We start from the raw sequence: 18,451 nt of genomic DNA, 5'->3' as shown, positions 1-18,451 counted from the left end.
CAAACATTCACAAACAAACACTCACAATCTCACACACACACACACACACACACTGACACCCTAACACACACACACACACACTCACACACACTGATTTCACTGACATCTCCTGCAGCTCTGGAATCTAAACCTTCTTCTAATCCATTTAAGCACTTTAAAGTTCCGTGGCCTTGTTTCTGTGTTTCTGTTAAAAATTTCCTTGAGTACGAATCCTCCTGTGATCACTTCCCTGCTCTGCTGCTGTGGATCCGTTACTGCTCCAGATCAGAACTCCACAAAACCAGATTGAGCTCCGCCTCTACACGGAGCTGTGATCAGAGGCGTGAGAATCTCTCAGAGAGACTTCTTCTGCTTCTCGTCAGCTGGAGCTTCTCAGCTGGAGACCAGGGAGACTCCACCTGGGACACCAGCTTCCACCAGTCTGACCAGTTCAGATCAAATAACTGAGAAGCTTCTTCACCGACATTGAGTTAAAGAATGAGGTGATGCTTCTGTGATGAAGAGTCTCTGATCCCAGGAGATGGAAATATAAACTCTACAGCTCGTCTCCATCGAGACGCAGGAACATCTGACCTCTCTCTGCTCCGTCAGAAGAATCGACTGATTTCACTGAACTTAAATTCAGCTCCAGTCCAACCTGTGACTCCTCCCTCCTCCCTCCTCCCTCCTCCCTCCTCCCTCCTCCTCCCTCCTCCCTCCTCCCTCCTCCCTCCTCCTCCCTCCTCTTCCTCTCCTGGTTCTCCCTCTCTGCTCTCACCTTGCTGCACGAAGGCTCCGTACACGATCCAGATGGCGCTGTGCAGAGAGCCCGAGCCCCCGGGGGCCGGCGGGCCCGCTGGGGGGTTCTGACCGGAGGCTCGCAGCGCCTGCAGCCGGTTGAGCAGGAAGATGAGCACGCCCACCACAGGGATGGCCGCGGCGATGCAGGCCCAGACGGCGAGGTCAAAGGGCGCGAAGAGAGAGAAGATGTTGATCTTCTCCTCGGGCTTCCTCAGCAGGATGCCCACGCTGTAGTCCAGGTAGCGTTTACTGAAGTCCACCACGTTCTCCCTCTCAGGTGTGATGGTGATGGCTGACACGGCCAGGTCGGCTTTCTGTGGGGGGGGGCACAAGGGTTTTAGGTTTTACTACAAGAAGAAGTTTGATCCAATCGAGTCGTCAGCAGCAGCTCGACTCACAGCCAATCAGAGACGAGTTCTCTTCCTGCACTTCCTGTCTTACCTTACTGATGAGGTCGCCGATCATCCCGTTCCACGAGCCGTTCGGGAGCTGAGATCCGTATTTACTGTCGCTCACCTGGAGGACATGGAGGACATGGAGGACATGGAGGACAGATCCATCAAGAGCTGTCAACATGTGAAGGGACAATCTGATGCAATGAACACGTGAGACAAACATGGTGAACCACCAACAGCCAATCAGATGCTCTGGAGACCCAGTTCAGTGGGACACCTTAAAGACACTTGTCTCTGTGTCCGTCCCACCTGGTAGATCTCGTACTTGAAGCCCAGGATCTTGGCGAGAGCGTCCAGGACGTCGATGGAGAAACCTTTATATCTCTTCGGCTGCCCCAGGATGTTCTCTGCTACCATGACGAACGGGTCCTCCTGCAGAGAGAGAGAGAGAGGGAGGGGGAGGGAGAGAGAGGGGGGGAGGGAGAGAGAGAGAGAGGGGGAGGGAGAGAGAGAGAGAAAGAGGGGGAGGGAGAGAGGGAGGGAGGGGGAGGGAGAGAGACAGAGAGGGAGAGAGAGGGAGGGAGAGAGGGAGAGATAGAGAGGGAGAGAGAGAGAGAGAGAGAGAGAGAGAGAGGGAGAGAGAGAGAGAGAGAGGGAGGGAGGGAGGGAGAGAGGGAGGGAGGGAGAGAGACAGAGAGGGAGAGAGAGGGAGGGAGAGAGGGAGAGGGGGAGGGAGAGAGAGGAGGGAGAGAGAGAGAGAGAGAGAGAGAGAGAGAGGGAGGGAGGGAGAGAGAGAGGGGGAGGGAGAAAGAGAGAGAGGGGGAGGGAGAGAGAGAGAGAGAGAGGGGGAGGGAGAGAGAGAGAGAGAGAGAAAATCGTCTCTACTTAACCTTTATTCAAGGAGGTTATGTTTTCGTGTATAGATAAAAATCTCTATTAAGAAACGATATCAACTAAAGTTTTGTCAAAATAAAGAAAATACAGAGATTCATTTATTTGTGATGAATTTAAAACTCTGAGCAGAAAATGTTCACATCATCAGGTTTACTGGGAACGATGATGAATGAGGGCAGAAACCTGCAGAGTGTGTGTGTGTGTGTGTGTTTGAGTGTCTGTGTGTGTCTGTGTGTGTCTGTGTGTGTCTGTGTGTAGACTGAGTCGCTGGCAGCAGCAGCTACAGGATGAACCTCAGGGTGAAGGTTTTAGTTTCGCTTGGTTAAACCTGCGTCTCATCGCTGCTGAGACACAACAGAGGAAACTGGTGTGTGTGTGTGTGTGTGTGTGTGTGTGTGTGTATGTGTGTGTGTGTGTTTGTGTGTGTGTGTGTGTGTTTGTGTGTTTGTGTGTGTGTATGTGTGTGTGTGTTTGTGTGTGTGTATGTGTGTGTGTGTGTTTGTCTGTGTGTGTTTGTGTGTATGGAGAAGGAGAAATCAAAGCAGCCCAGCACTTTGTTCAGAACACATTATTGATACTTAATGAATGTGGATTCATGTTACTGAAAGCTCACATGACATTAACATTAATATCAAGATAATTATTCAAATGTTAATATTCAACTATTGACACATTAGCATATTGGACATTAGGGTTAGGGTTAGAATGTACGTTTCAGGTTATTGATGCTTTTGTTTTGTGGATGTTTTGAATATCAGTTATTTACCAGTAGCGTGACCACCTTGACCGTGACGCCCTGCATGCCGCTCTCTATGCGACTCTCCTTCAGGCTGCCGTTGAGTCCGTGCACCGAGTCCCACGTGGCGAGCTGAGGACACAAAGACAAACAGGGACATCTGTGAGACCAAGTGTCCATCACTTCATCTGCTCCAGGGTCAAAGGTCGTCAGAGAGGAAACCGCCAGGCGACAACCAGACGTCAACAAAGGGTTCGTGTTTCACAGGCGGCCATTCTACAATCTACTCCCAGTCTCTGTGGATTTCTGCTGGAGACGGAGGCGGGACAAAGAGACGAGCTGGAGACGGAGACAGGACAAGAGACGAGCTGGAGACGGAGGCGGGACAAGAGACGAGCTGGAGACGGAGACAGGATCTAGTGCCAGAAACCCACTCAGGCATTTTTTCATTCATCGCATTTTTTAGCCACACACAAAACCGCCCTGACCTAATTAGGTCGACAACAACAAGCTTCTGTCCAACAACCCTCTCAACGCTGCTCCACACTCGGGAAGACGACCTCACACCACAGAGCGCGTTCAGGACCAAACCATCATGAGTGATGGTTGTATAGAAATAAAACCAGTTACACACGCTGGCCTGAATGGACCAGGAGAAGATAAACACAAACATCCTGTTTACAGATCTGAGTCCAGACGTTGACTGAACAACAGACTTTTCTCTACCGTCGCATTTCAACTGAAACAGGAACATGAATCAAAATGTAGAATTTTAAAGTCAATAATCCTGAGAAAAGATATAGATTTAATCTTTATCCTAAAATATGATTTTTAATTACGCAATAATAATGTATAGTTTTCCGTGGCAGAATTTTAACAACATGATAATAATAGAAATAATGGAAAATGTTTGAACTCAATCAGAAACCATCTCATGTAAATAACAACAATCTGATCTTGAGGCTCCTCAGATGTTTGTTTCATTTGTGACTGAGGTTCAACAACGAGCTTTTGTCAACAAGCTGCATTCTGACTCTGGGTTGTGTGTTTGTTGTTCGTCAGCCGGTTCTTCCCATTAGAGCCGGCGTGTCCCAGTATGAGCTGTATAATGGGATGTGGACTCCCGGGCGTGTGTGTGTGTGTCACTTTGATAAAGAGCATCTCTTCCCCGTGGAAACACACACAAACATCCTGTTGGTTCTATCTCTGTGAGGACAGCGACTCACAAAGTGCATCAACCCCCCCCCCGGTTAGTGATCACAACTACACACATTCACCTGAACGTGGTTTTAATCTGAACCTTGAAACAAGCATCAGATGTTTGTAACCTGTGGAAGTGAGGATATCATACTTTCTGAGCACTTCCCCCGGAACATGAATCTTGAGATGAAGAATATAACATCCCTTTGTTTTCATAAGGTCCTTAAGTAAATGTCTGTAAGGTTTCTCATTTACACTATTTACACTGGTCCTCACAGAGATAGAAGTACACACAAACACACACAGGTTATTGATTAGCTGGTGGTGACGGCTGAACAGTCGTTACACTCATGCATGTCTGAACTTCCCATTAATCCACAGTGCTTCAGTTAAGTGTACAAACACGCAACACACACACACACACACACACACACACACACACACACACACACACACTGTGTTTAATTGCACATGAACACGTCTCTGAGGGACTCACACTCATTGGCCGCCTCGCTGTTGCACAAATTACACAAATCGGTTTAGAAGCGGTTTCATGCATCAACGTAAAATGATGAAGGAAAAAAACATGTCTAATAAAAACAGGTCACTTTCACATTAGAGCTGATGAACAGAGTTATTAACACACGCTCGTTAATCTCCGGGGACAGCCAATCAGAACACGCTCTCTAATCTCACACAGGACGTCTTCATTAGCGTTGTTAAGCTAATCACACGATCTGTTGTCGTACAGTGTGCTGAGGTGTAAACAGCGTCCAGGGTCAAACAGACACACATCGCACACACACCCGGGGTCGCTGCACTACAGCTCGTCTGATGTTTGTGTTAGAGATGACACAACGAAGTGTGTTTAACGAGCTCTGGTGCAAACACAGCTTCTCTGCTGGTTGTACGTGAGGAACTGGATTCCAGTAAGTGTCTCACTACTGGTTTCTAAACTCCTTCCAACAGCGTCTCTACAGACGCTCTGGCTCTGGAACAGATATTTGTTTTAAAAACAACAGATTCTCAACTTTATATTTACAGTCAAAGGCGTTTCTGGTGTAAGAGGAGTTACGTGAGATTCACTGTCACTGCCCCTGTCGTGATGAACAGATCCAAATAAGGCTAGGACGTGAATGACAGACATGTCTGTCTCCTGAACAACTGACCAACCGTCTGTCATGACAACATGAGCCCAGACAGAGGAAAGAAAGGAGAGAAAGAGCATCAGGGAGAGAAAGGAGAGAAAGAAGGAGTTGAATCATCAGAGATCTATTCTGAGCAGCGGTGTCCTCCACATGATCTCCATACTTCTTTCTTCTCTTCATGTGTGTGTGTGTGTGTGTGGGGGGGGGGTTCTTCATTAACACTGATGAATTACCTCCACCTCTTTGAACTGATGAACCCCCGTCATCACCATAAAGACCTGAGAAGGAACGTTCTGAACCAATCAGCTGTGAGACCAGTCAGCGTCTCCAGCCCCCTGCTGGCCACAGATGGGACTTTAAATGTTTTAAGATGCTCACGGTCCTCTGTCACACGGCTCAGCACAAATCAAATCACTGTTGCAGAATTAAGATAAATAATGATATCAAAGTCCGACTCATGAAAATCATACAGATGCAATATTTGGGTCGTTTGAGGCTTTTTATCTCAAACAAACTTTCCTGAGGGGAAGAGATTCTCTTGGTTGATTAGGACTTTAAACACGATGGTGAGGATCTACATCTCTATTCAAGCTGTTGTCTTTGTGTTCGTTAACAGACAGAAGTCGTTACATGTCGGCCATCTTTATTAACATGGTGTCTGATCGTCTTTATCTAGAATCAGTTTGTCAGCACGTTGGTTTGTTACCGGTTACTTCCTGTCAGTGTTTTGGGATTTCTGCTGCTTCTCGTGGGACTGTTGATAGTGATACTATAGTTATCTGTGTGTTTGTGTGTTTGTGTGTTTGTGTGTTTGCTTGTTCTGTTGTACCTGTCAGACTCAAACCTCTGTGACTCGTTTCCTTTCTTCTCTAAAGTCCCTGACACTGAATACTCTGCTGGTTGGACGTCTGTTGGTTCCTCGTGTCTGTTCACACCAGTTCTTAAATCTAACTTCTTTAACTCTGAAGCAGCAGCTGAGACGGGGAATCGAACCTGTGAAGTGCTGACGTCGCCCGAGAGGAAACCGTCGGTACGAGAGTTCGTTGAACAACTAAACTTCTCCATGAAGAAATAATAAGACGATGGGATCTGCTGACAACAAACCGCCTGTTATTCAATGATTAGATTATTAACAGCAGATTCGATTTTGTGAAATGCCAGACAGTCCCCGGCGAGTTGCCGTGTTTCTAACTGCAGCTCGTTCCGCTGACGTACGGCCGTGGAGCCGCCGGTAATGAGACGAGCCAACAGGAAAGAGAGAGAGGCTGCTGAGGGACGAGTGGGGTTTCATCACAGCATCAGCAGATCACACAACCTGCAACAACACAACTGTGTGTGTTTCTGACGCGTCACCTGTTCACAGCTTTTCGTGAAAATACAAACGTGACTCAGCAAATCGGCCGCAGAGCGACGACCGACGTTATAAAGAAATAATACATCTTAACGTTGATATGTGGAAATGCTTTCAGTTCTGTTCCCCCCCAGACAAAACACATTTGTCTAAAAACACATTTGTCTGGGGGGGGGGGGGGGGTTGTTTTGAAACTCAACGTGAAGGGAACAAACACATGATCTTTAACTACTCACTCAAACAACAACGCTAGCAAAGTGTTGAAACTGAACAAACTAGAAAAGAAGTCAAAAAAGACCAATTTCTTTTCTTTTCCTGTATTTTCAGTTATTAGCCAATAAAACGTTGAGGTTCTGAAAGGGGGAGGAGCCACGATGTGCTGGGAGGTGTCCTCTCTCCTCATGTTCACAGTTTCAGATTAAAAGAGACTCTTTGACAAAGACAAGCTGAAATCAAATCTTTGGAAATCCTGAGGAATCCTAAAGGCTGGACACGGATCAGATCTGGAAATCTTTCCCGTGCTGGTTTCACATCCAGCTCAGTTCCCAGCGGAGGTCCAACATGGAGGAAACATCTCCTCCTCGCCGGCTCATGCATTATTTCCTCAAAATGTCAGCCCTCTTTCCCCTCCTGTCATTCACAAGCCGAGCGTCTGTGTCTGTGTAACTCGCCCTCCTGCAGACAGGAGAGCAAAATGCAACCGTTTACCCCCCCCCCCCCCCGCCTCATCTTTTTTAAACACGAAAAGATTGATCTGTCAATGTTGAGGAAGCTTTTTGTTCACAGCAGAATAATGAAGTCAGCTTCATGTGATATTAATTTGCTTCATGAACCTGAACACGTCTCATCTTGAAGCCAAAATATCTCATAATATAGAAACGCTGCCATCTTGTGCCACTGACGTTTGAATTTACAGTCAGAGTCCGTTCAGAAGGGATACCCCCCCCTTCCTCGCTTTCAACCAATCAGGAGTCAGTCTCAGCTGTCAATCATCACTTCACTGCCTGTTTCTATATCATCAAATAAGTGATTCAAACCAAACTGATGAGAAACAGTTGAACTAACATCAGATGATAAGAACGTCCTGAAACGACAGAAACATCTGAACAAGCATTTCTTTAACGTGCAGCAGGGGGAGGGGTTTAGAATCTATACTGCAGTCAGACACCAGGGGGCGATCAAGAGGATTTGGCCTCAATATTGTGGATCTCTCATGTTGTCCATCTTTATTTACAGTCACTGAACTTTCTCTTTAACTTCACAGACCTAGGGGTGTACGACTTGTCCCCATGTTGTGTTCACAGATTCAGGTCCTCACATTGTAGCCGAACTTGGATCAATAACACACACAGTGTAGGTGTGGTGTTGTTGGTCTTCGTATAGTTGTGAGGACGATTGTTAACACAACACAATCCCTCAACTTCAGGAATAAAATTCAAATCACCATATAAATAAATCCTTGAGTCTTAAACCTCAAACAGCTCAGTGACGACGTGAGGAGCAGCAACAAGGTCCACACAATGATATCATGATCAAATAGACACACAAACACACACACACACACACACACACACACACACACACACATAACACTGCAGTCACGTGTGTTGTTTCAATAAAAGCAAAGTCCCCCTGAAGTGATTCTGCTGAGGTAAACATATATTTGCTCCAAGGACACACACATACAGTAAGGTCAATACTGTATACACACACATGCACATTCAGCCACCCACACACACTCGACCTCACACACACACACACACACACACAGACACACACGCTGCCATTCCACACTCCCTCCACAGGAAGTCCTTTGATGCATTTTACTGTTATAAAACCTCTTTGATGTTTCTAATCTACACAAAGCTTCGCTCTCTGGGGCCTTTTCAAAGAAAACACACCAATATGAATGTCAATTAGTGTGTGTGTGTCTGTGTGTGTCTGTGTGTGTGTTTCCGAGCTTTTGATTTCCACCTGTTCTGTTCATCTCTACTGTGAAGACGGCCCGTGGGCGTCGGATGATCAGCGCGGCTCCGGGGACGCCACCGAGCCGAGCTTCATATTCACGAGCTCAATCACAAAACCTCATGAAAACATGTTTTTCATTATGTTGATCAGTTCAGGACGTGAGCTCTAATGCACGGCACCTTCAGAAATAACTGTATATAGATAAGTATGTACAGATAATAGAACTGTCGTCTTCTGACTCAACTTGTCCCAGAAAACAAAGATTCTAATTATATTGGATTCGATTCCTGTCAGTAGATTCTATTGAGTCCTTCACTCTGGACCTTCAGCCTTCAGCCCAGAGCCCAGGTCTCCTTCCCATCCAGATGTTTCTGTTTCCTTTTCAGCAGCGAGCCTGATGTGAAGCTCAGGAGCTCGGTGGGCGTTCGGCTGCCGGATCTCAAATGAAGAGGAGAACTTCTTCGTGGCTTCGGGGCAGAATGGAAAGAGAGAGAATATCCGTCCTGCTCCGTTTATTATTCACAGAAATTAGCGAGTTGCTAGTTTTCAAAGACACAAATTGTTGTAATGAGTCCAAATGTCCTCTGGGATTTGAAATGAGTCGTATCAGGCTCGTTTTTGTTCTCCAACATTTCTAATGGATTCATTTCAAACAGACCAGTAACAATGCGGGGCCCATTATGGACTAATGGGAGGGTTATATCCATCTGCTAAATTATTACAAACTTTCTTTAGACTCTATGAGAAACGAGACAAAGCTGAGTCGAGAGACAAAGGCCGTCGTCCTATTGGTCAGCTGCTTTTCAATAGAAGGTGAAATATAACAACCATTAAAGTAGGAAGATGAATATCTACTGTAAAGAATGAGGGTCATTATAACGTGAAACTAATTATACAAACATTTATTTCATGATGAGTAAATGTACATTCATCTGATTGTTATGTGTAATTTAAAGAATATTGTTGTTTAATACATAAACCATGAGTTATGTGTCACTGATCCAGATCAAAAGACGTGTAATATGTTTTTACATGTTTAATAGAATATTAATTTAATGTGCATAAACAACACTGAGCTGGAAACTCTCTGAACACTTTGTAACAGAGGGCGGCTGTGTGGTCTCACAGACAGAGGGTCACTGGTTCGAGTCCCAGCTTGACGTGGGTTTTCTCTGGCTGAGGTTTGGATGATTAGAAACTCTGAAGCTGCTCTTGGGTTTAGAATCTTCTGGTGTCCACACGAGTCTGGAGTTCTCCAGCCTCTGAATCAGAGACGTGTTTCAGATTGAAAACTTTGAGTTTGAGTCTGAGGCTTTCGTAAACGAGGACGCACACGTTCTCTTCCTGATTGGTTCTCATCAGTCACATGTCTCGACTAGCAGCGGTGAACACAAAGCGCCGCTAACACTTCTTTATAATGAGGATTAAACCCTTCTCCTGCCTCCGGGCCCGTGGGGACTCGCTGCAGGAGCCTCTCGACTCCTCACGCCTCACTCAACCAACCACTGGAGCTAAATCAGCTTTTATTAGAAGTTGGAGAGTTTGTGTCTTCGCAGCTGCCGTCTGATTAAAAACAGAGAATCTCCGACACGAGGGCGAGAGCATGATGGGCTCCGACCCACGTTCAGAAGCTGCCGCCGGTCGGAGAGGAGTTTCCTACGGTGGGGGGGGGGGGGGGGGGCGACGCATCAAAAGTCAATGAGATGAGAAAAGTGAGGATGGATAGATGGGATAATACACGGGGGAGGTCTGAAGCACCGGAGAGCTCACCACCGCACAGGTTCCCGAGGAAAGAGGGAAATAACATTTCACTCTCCATCAGACCTGATGTGGAGCGGGGGGGGCGGAAACATTCTCCTGTGCCACAAACTCTTCAACAGTCAGATGAAGGTTTGTTAGGGTTAAAGCACAAACTGATTCCAGACAGATTTATTATCATTTCATTTTGTTAATCTGTCAATGTGGCTGGTTTCCTTCCATCTGTATATTATATTTACAACATCTTTATAAATACTCTAATAATCCATCTTTCTTATTTTCATTCTTCATCTCATCTCTTTCTCTTCTCTCACTACAAAGTCCATTTCTCTCTTAACAGTTTATTTCTTTTTCTCTTCTTTCCTCATCAGTTTTGTTTCTTCTGCTCTGATGTTGAACATTCACTCGTATGTTCAGAGAACGACGAGTTCAAACTCCACTGAGCGATAATTAAAAACACTTTAAATATGTTAAACATCACGTCACAGTTAAACTGCGACGCCGTTCATCAAGCTGAACGCAACACGGTTACACAACTTCTCCAATGATTGAGATACTTCATGAAGCTCGCTGCTGCTTACATGATGACATGTTCCTCACAGAGGAGGACGTTCTACATGGGCCTGCTCAAGAACCACAGCTCCCATGAGGCTCGGCTGCTGGTTCCTGTCCAGAACCAGCGCCGGTCCACAGAACCGCCCACTTCCTGTTGACGCTGTTAGCTGGCTGCAGTTCCCCTAGAGGGCAGCAGCGAGTCCGTCCTCACTGAACTGCAGCTGAACAACTCAAACAGTTTTCACACCGACTTTCAGACATGAAGTCACTTTGTACTTTGAATTTTGGGAACATTGATTAGTAAAGACAATTTAACAAATATTATAATAATATCTCAAGAAAAAAGCTGTAGTAGAATGAAACTAAATTAATAAATGAATGGGGATAGAAGAGTTATGAAAGAAGTTACATTTTGATGAACAGAGTAAGAAAACTTTATTCCACGTTCACACAGAAACCGACTTCACGTCTCGATCTAATCCGATTGAACGGTGTTTATTGTTCGTACCTCTAATATCAAATTTAATTTAGCCAAGGTTACGTTTTGGTGTTACAGCTCCATAGATATCCATTCATTCTGACCTGCCTCACTAGCGCCCCCTACACAACACAGAGGTTGTGAGAGTGCAAGTTCTCTTCACATGAAGGTGCAGCTGTAAACCGAGACATCACATGACCAGAAGACGCCATCGTGTCCAGTCGTCTTTCTGTTCACGCTCCCACCACTCGACCTCCTGTTGCATCACACATCACGTCCTCGTCTCAACACTGATTCAAATCGGCTGCATGTGAACAGCTGACGCAACACAACGCTCACACACGCAGGTGAGTTAGCTGATCAGGAAGCAGCACTAACATCCGGCCTGAGGCGGCTGCAGCTGCTCAGAACACTGAGGAGGATCTAATGAGCTGTGGAGGTGGGATGTAAATCTCATTCTATTGATTAGTCTTATAATACGTCGGTTAATGTGAGATGTAATTATTGTCCTAATTATCATTAACAAAGACGTTATACATCTTTTTCATCTTCATCTAACGTTCACTCAAGAACAAACTGCTCTAGATGGAAATTCAAACCTCATGCTCAGTGTCAAACAGAGGAAGAAACGATCTGATAAATATTTATATAGCTATAATCTGGATATCTGGCAGCTAGCTGATGTTTTATTTCCATTAAGAACTCGAACACGTCTGAGTGATGGAGCAGTGTCTTCACTTCGATGTCTCCTCTGTAGCGTGTCCGTCCCGCTCTGAAGTGAGACGCCGTGAACTCACCCTCTTGATGTCCTTGCCGAAGGTCTCACTGAAGCTGGAGCCCAGGATCTCGAACTGGACGTGGGAGTTGGAGCCGCTCTCCTTAAAATCCATGGTCCCCGTCAGACCCGTGATGTTGCCCTGGAGGGAGGAAGCAGACGGAAGGATGGACAGATCACAGAAGAGAATCTGCAGAAGACAAGATGAACCTTCTTCTGTGCTGTTTTCATCCTGCAGCTTCCACTTGAATCAATTTAACTATGACAGCACTGACATTAATAAACATTGGACTTCTCTGATTTATTATTATTACATGGTGATTTTCTATAAAGCAATTTAAACATTTAAATGGCTTCGCCCACATGGATTGTTGTTTCTCATGCTGATATATGAGAGTTTGAAACGATATCTCAAGCTGGACACGATTCATTTTTCAGATTTATTACAGTCTTTATAAACACAAAGCATATCTAGGTAATGAGGTTCCACACACAAGTACAGCCAACTTTACCTTCTACTTTATTATGATGCGTTTTTATCATGTCACTATTGTTAAAGAGGCCGCGCCAATATTGTTAAGTGTAATATTCAACCACATAAAATAAAATGAAGTGACAGAGAGAAGGAAGGAGACAGTAAGAGAGAGAGAGAGGGACGATGAAGGGAGAAGGGCATCGAGGAGACATTACAAAAAGGGTAAGGATGGAGAGAATCAAATGGAGTGGTAGAAGACAGCGAGAGGTGGGGAAAGGAAAGAGGCAAATGAGAGAGGGATGAACAAAAGAGAGTTCTACCCTGATGAGAGGCTGGTTTATATTCAGACTGATAACGCTTCAGGAAGCATCAGGAGCATTAATCTGGATCAACGTGTCACATCCTGTTGGCTCCGTGTTGACTTCCTGCAGCTCATGTTGGAGTTAAAGCTCAGAAACAATCAACGACAGTTACTACAACTTAGAAAAGTGAGAAGACGATGGAGGACATGGTGACCCCGGGGGTTCGGTGAGTCCTCTAGACCGACCACTGAGGGACGAGGAGCCGGAGGAACCACACGACAGAACCACCACAGCTGCTGTGGTGAGCTACGCCCTCAGGTGAGGGCAGAGGTATAGAGTAGTAATATATAGTAATATAGTAAAGTACAGAGTAAACTGGTCGTGAGTTTATCAGGTTGGTTCCAAGATGTTTTGTGAGCTGCTAAGTCATTTTGATGCATCGCCATTGAAACCATCAGTCCAGGAGATAACAAGGATCGAATTAAAAATGTGATCAGAAGTTAAATAACGATCCTCAGGTCCTGATCCGGGATCTGCTCCCTGATCAGGACCTGATGATAACGATCCTCAGGTCCTGATCCGGGATCTGCTCCCTGGTCAGGACCTGATGATAACGATCCTCAGGTCCTGATCCGGGATCTGCTCCCTGGTCAGGACCTGATGATAACGATCCTCAGGTCCTGATCCGGGATCTGCTCCCTGATCAGGACCTGATGATAACGATCCTCAGGTCCTGATCCGGGATCTGCTCCCTGGTCAGGACCTGATGATAACGATCCTCAGGTCCTGATCCGGGATCTGCTCCCTGATCAGGACCTGATGATAACGATCCTCAGGTCCTGATCCGGGATCTGCTCCCTGATCAGGACCTGATGATAACGATCCTCAGGTCCTGATCCGGGATCTGCTCCCTGGTCAGGACCTGATGATAACGATCCTCAGGTCCTGATCCGGGATCTGCTCCCTGATCAGGACCTGAGGATAACGATCCTCAGATCTGCTCCCTGGTGGATCCAGTGTCTGCAGGAGGGAGATGTGTTCGAGTACCAGAGCTGCTCGGAGAAAGGCCACGTCCATGTTCGGTGAAAACACGACTGACGACAAACTAAAGGTTTCTCCGTCTCCTGTAAAGGTCGCACTCACGTCACCTGGAGGAGAATGGAGCTCATTGTGTTTGTTTTGTGTTTGCGCGGCTACACACTCACTGGTGCTGCCAGTCGTCCGTCTCTCATCAATAAAGATATGAGTCCTCGCTGCTGGAGGCTCTCAGTGAAGAACTAGATCACAAGCAGTTTGAGCTGTGAACCTTCAGCTGATGAGAGTCAGACTGGTTCAGTTGGTAACCTGAACGATAAACCCCCGCTTACTGGTACTGAGACATTATCGTTGAACAAAACTGTTGGAACTGAAAACTAACGGTCATGTATATCACCAGAGAATGAACTGAAGCAGTGGGTTTCATCAGCTTGAATACTGAGGACTTCTGTATAAAGGTTTGTATTATTCATGGTTAATGATTTCAGGGCTTGTGAAGCTCAACCAAGCTTCATGTCACAGTTTACACATCATGTGCATATTAAGCAGGAAACAGACAGAACCACAGATCACTAACGAGCTGCTTCTTAACGTCTCACAGAAAACAATCTGTTTTTAATTTACAAAGAGAAAAACAAGCTCATCAGTGCATCTGAAACCATCTCAGCCCAATTAGAGTGAGAACGAGACTTCAGGTGCACCACAGAGGAACCAGTTTCTCTCTTTGTGTTTCATGTTTGATTTATTTCTGTTAACAAAGGCTTTGTTGAGGTCGGTTGAAATCTAATCACACTTTAATCTTCTCCTTCTTATGCACTCCTCATCTTCAAAGGTCTATTGGATTCAGTGGTAATGCATCTTGACGTTGGTAACAAACCGCCAACAAACAGAACAAAGAAGAAGAAGAAGAAGAAGAAGAAGAAGAAGAAGAAGAAGAAGAAGAAGAAGACACAGTAGATGGCTGTAATGCACCTTGATGTTTGATAGGAAATGATTCAAGCTGTTAACCAGCCTTGAAAATAAGAATCACTGGAGCAGTTCAACACGTTGAGTTAGACGATGAATGTTCATCTCTCATTTTCAAACATATCTTTGACTGTGATACTAAAACGAAATAATAACCCAGTTCTATGTCTCAGCCGACCCTAACCGTAACCTAACCCTAACCCTGACCCTAACGCTGAAGTCTCAGGATCGAATCGTAATGTTTGAGTCTAAGGGTAAAATTTGAAGTGTTTCTCTCGAGGAGTTTTTAACATGAAGTGTTCAAAGGGAAAGGTTTCATGAGGGCACTGTGACCTTGACCTTTGACCCTTAAACAGCAAACTAATCAGTTCATTTTTCAGTCCAAGTGAACAGTGGTACAGAATTTAAAGAATTCCATAAAAGCGTTCCCATGATTAGCATGGTGGGACAACTGGAGGGCATTATGCCAACGCCCACTGAGACTGAGGACACAGGAATGGTGACTGGAGGACTCCATTGAAATCCTGAACCAGGTTTGCTCTTGATCTCTAAACATGCTGGTCTGGGTCAGTACCTTCTGGATGGTCTCCAGCATGGACCAGCCTCCGTTCCAGGGCTTGGTGGACTTCCTGATGCAGTTGAGACTCGCCATACTGTGCCACTTCCTGTCCTCCAGCTTCCTGTAGAAGGCGTTGGCCATCATCAGCACGCTGTCGTACAGGTAGAGGTTGGACACCTGGACAGAGGTAGAGGATGAGTTTGGGAGTGAGGGAGGACGAGAGGGAGGACGAGGACGAGTGAGAGAGTGAGGGAGGACGAGTGAGAGAGCTCGTCCCTTCCCTCAGATCTGAACCAACCCCCCCACCGTCTTCACAAACGTCAAAACAAGACCAAACCCATTTGTCAGCATGAATAACAGTAATTGTTCTGTTTACTGTTTTTAAATGTCAACCACACGTCACACTTCACTACTGAGTGTGTGTGTGTGTGTGTGTGTGTGTGTGTTGATAGATGGGATCACTCTGCAGGAGAAGAAGCTTTGTGAGTTTTCAACACAACACACACATATATCTGGAGTCGACCCTGGAGGAAACAAAGGTCACATAAAGGTCACGATGTGTGTTTGGTGTCCTGTCGGTGGAGCTCGGTCAAGAAAGAGTCAACTAGGGGGATTCATATATAAAATGATGTATAAATATCAATATAATATATATATATAAATATATGATATGTATATAAATGTTCCTTTGAGTGGTACTTTCTGGCTCCTCCCACAGAACTGGAGACTTTGGATCAATGATTCGTCCGATTTACTGAATTCATTTCCTGTCACTTCAATCGCAGAATTAAAGTCCCTGAAGGAGTGCTGTCCCCCCCCGTCCGTCCCCTGTGAGACGTCCTCAGCTGAAGGACACACATGATTCTCAACAATGTGATATACTGAGCAATCTAATTAGTAGTTTGAGGAAACGATTTATTAAAAGTTTTCCATCTTCACTCAAGAGCTTTTCAAAGAGAAGAAAATCCCGGCTCATCAAAGTTTGGACATTTTAGAGACACGTCCCCAGGAAGTGATCCCTTTCAAAATAAGATACACCTTCCAGCCCTGATCAGTAAGGGGACCAGTGGGTACCTCCAGGTTCTGCAGGTATCCTTCCTGCGGGTTGCACAGCAGTGATGAGATCCGGTGGTTCTGCCTCATGCAGCGGCTGCTGCCGTCCTTCCACAGCGGGAAGATCTGCCGGATCACCGTCATGCGCCCCAGTGCACTGTGGGTAAGCTCCAGGATCTCGGTGTCGCTGATCTCCTGCAGGAGAAAAGACAAGGACAAGTTATCCTGATGTCTCCTCAGAGGAGCTGAGAGGGAACTTTGGTGTCGCAGCTTATTTCACCTGGAAGAACTTCAGCTCCACAACTGATGATATGAGTTTGATTGTGTTTTAACGAGTTCCCCTTCAAAATAAATCACTATAATAATAATGAACTCAGAGCTGATTTATGCAGAAAACTCCAAATGATGTTAAACATTTTAAAACATAAAGAAATACGAGGGTGAGTGAGGACAACTGTAAACTTAACTTAGACTTCAGTAGATATGGTAACAGACTAATCACAGTAATTAAATAGAAACAAGAAATATTATAAGTTATAAAAACACATCAGGTTCAGCCGTATTGATTCTGATGATGAGATGAACTCCTGACTTCAGCTGTTATCTGATTATTCTTCAACCCGGCTTTACCCAGTGATCTCCTGCAGGAGGAGCTCCTCCCTCATTAAACCCATCTAACGAGTCATTAGCCTTTAGTTTGGAGGAGACGCTCAGGACTCTGATGGACTCAGCTGTCGACACAGAAGCTGGAACTGTCACATCTGGAGTCGCTGAACGTCACAGGAGGTTCTCACACAGCAGCCCATTTGCATTTTAATGTGTTTTTTACAGTCAGAGTTCGTTTCTCATCTTTTCTCCAAGGTCTGCTCCGATTGGACGCCTCAGGTAACGAGCTTCTCTTCAGCGTGACCTTCAGCCTGGACGCAAAGAAGAGACAGAAGAGACTCTGGTGCCGGGGCTTTGTGTGGTGGACGCATCTCCACGACACGAGTGCTGAACCACAGACGTGTTCCACACATGTTCCTGACGTGTTCCTCACATGTTCTTGACGTGTTCCTGATGTGTTCCTCAGGTGTTCCCGACGTGTTCCTGATGTTTTCATCACGTGTTCCTGACGTGTTCCTGACATGTTCCTGACATGTTCCTGACGTGTTCCTGACGTGTTTTCCTGACATGTTCCTGACATGTTCCTCAGGTGTTCCTGACGTGTTCCTGACATGTTCCTGACATGTTCCTGACGTTTTCATCACATGTTCCTGACGTTTTCATCACGTGTTCCTCACATGTTCCTGACGTGTTCCTGACGTGTTCCTGACATGTTCCTCACATGTTCCTGACGTTTTCCTGACGTGATCCTGAGGTTTGACACTATTAAGAGCAAATAAAGAAGCGTGTTGATGACGTGATGTTTTATTTACATGTGTGTTTAAAGCAGCTTCAGTGTTTCTCAGATCCAACCTGACAGCTGCTGCTTCACAGACGCTGGTTAACCACCGGGCTTCACTGTTTAACGACTGTCCTCCTCCTCCTCCTCACCTCTCATCTCATTACTGGGACTCTGCACCTCCGCCGGTTCCTCCCTCTCTCCTCCGCCCTGTGTGACAGTCTCTCTCTCTCTTTAATTGGCGTCAGCGGTGTTGTGTGGTCGTGGCTGTTGTGTTAGCAGCAGACGGAGGGTGAAGAGGACCCTGTTCTCCTTTGACAGCTCGTCTGCCTCGGCAGCGACACACTGAGGTTGTGCAGCTGTCTGAGCCTCACGCACAACAAGGCACCGCAAAAACAGGAGCTTCCACCCGAACCTCTGAGATTCAATAATACAGATTCAGATGTGTAGCGCTGCTGCAGGTGAAGAGAGGCAGCGTCTAAATCTCCTCTTTAATCGATTCTCACTTTATTCTAAGTTGCAGAACGATGTGAGCAGGACCTGAAGTTTCTGTGATTCTAACTCCACAGACCTCAGAGGCTGCTGTCCGTCCCCTGGATGGAGGGATGAGGACGGACTGACAGGAGACGGGTGAAAGAA

At 45.9% G+C, this 18,451-nt stretch overlaps 1 protein-coding gene across 2 annotated transcripts in view; it reads right to left on the bottom strand.

Moving 5' to 3' along the window:
* Nucleotides 1-18,451, bottom strand: part of grid1b (glutamate receptor, ionotropic, delta 1b) — a gene marked incomplete in the record, with an annotated part of 244,236 nt that overhangs the window by 10,618 nt on the left and 215,167 nt on the right. For both annotated transcript variants that reach the window (XM_062414339.1, XM_062414340.1), the window contains 7 exon segments: nucleotides 758-1,094; nucleotides 1,222-1,296; nucleotides 1,485-1,607; nucleotides 2,836-2,937; nucleotides 12,061-12,180; nucleotides 15,391-15,552; nucleotides 16,450-16,623. In XM_062414339.1, coding sequence (XP_062270323.1) covers nucleotides 758-1,094; nucleotides 1,222-1,296; nucleotides 1,485-1,607; nucleotides 2,836-2,937; nucleotides 12,061-12,180; nucleotides 15,391-15,552; nucleotides 16,450-16,623 — 1,093 coding nt within the window.

The sequence above is a fragment of the Platichthys flesus genome, chromosome 20, assembly GCF_949316205.1.
Source record: "Platichthys flesus chromosome 20, fPlaFle2.1, whole genome shotgun sequence".
NCBI lineage: Eukaryota > Metazoa > Chordata > Actinopteri > Pleuronectiformes > Pleuronectidae > Platichthys > Platichthys flesus.
The sequence above is the reverse complement of the archived record's forward strand: the minus strand, read 5'-3'. Positions and strand labels throughout refer to the sequence as shown.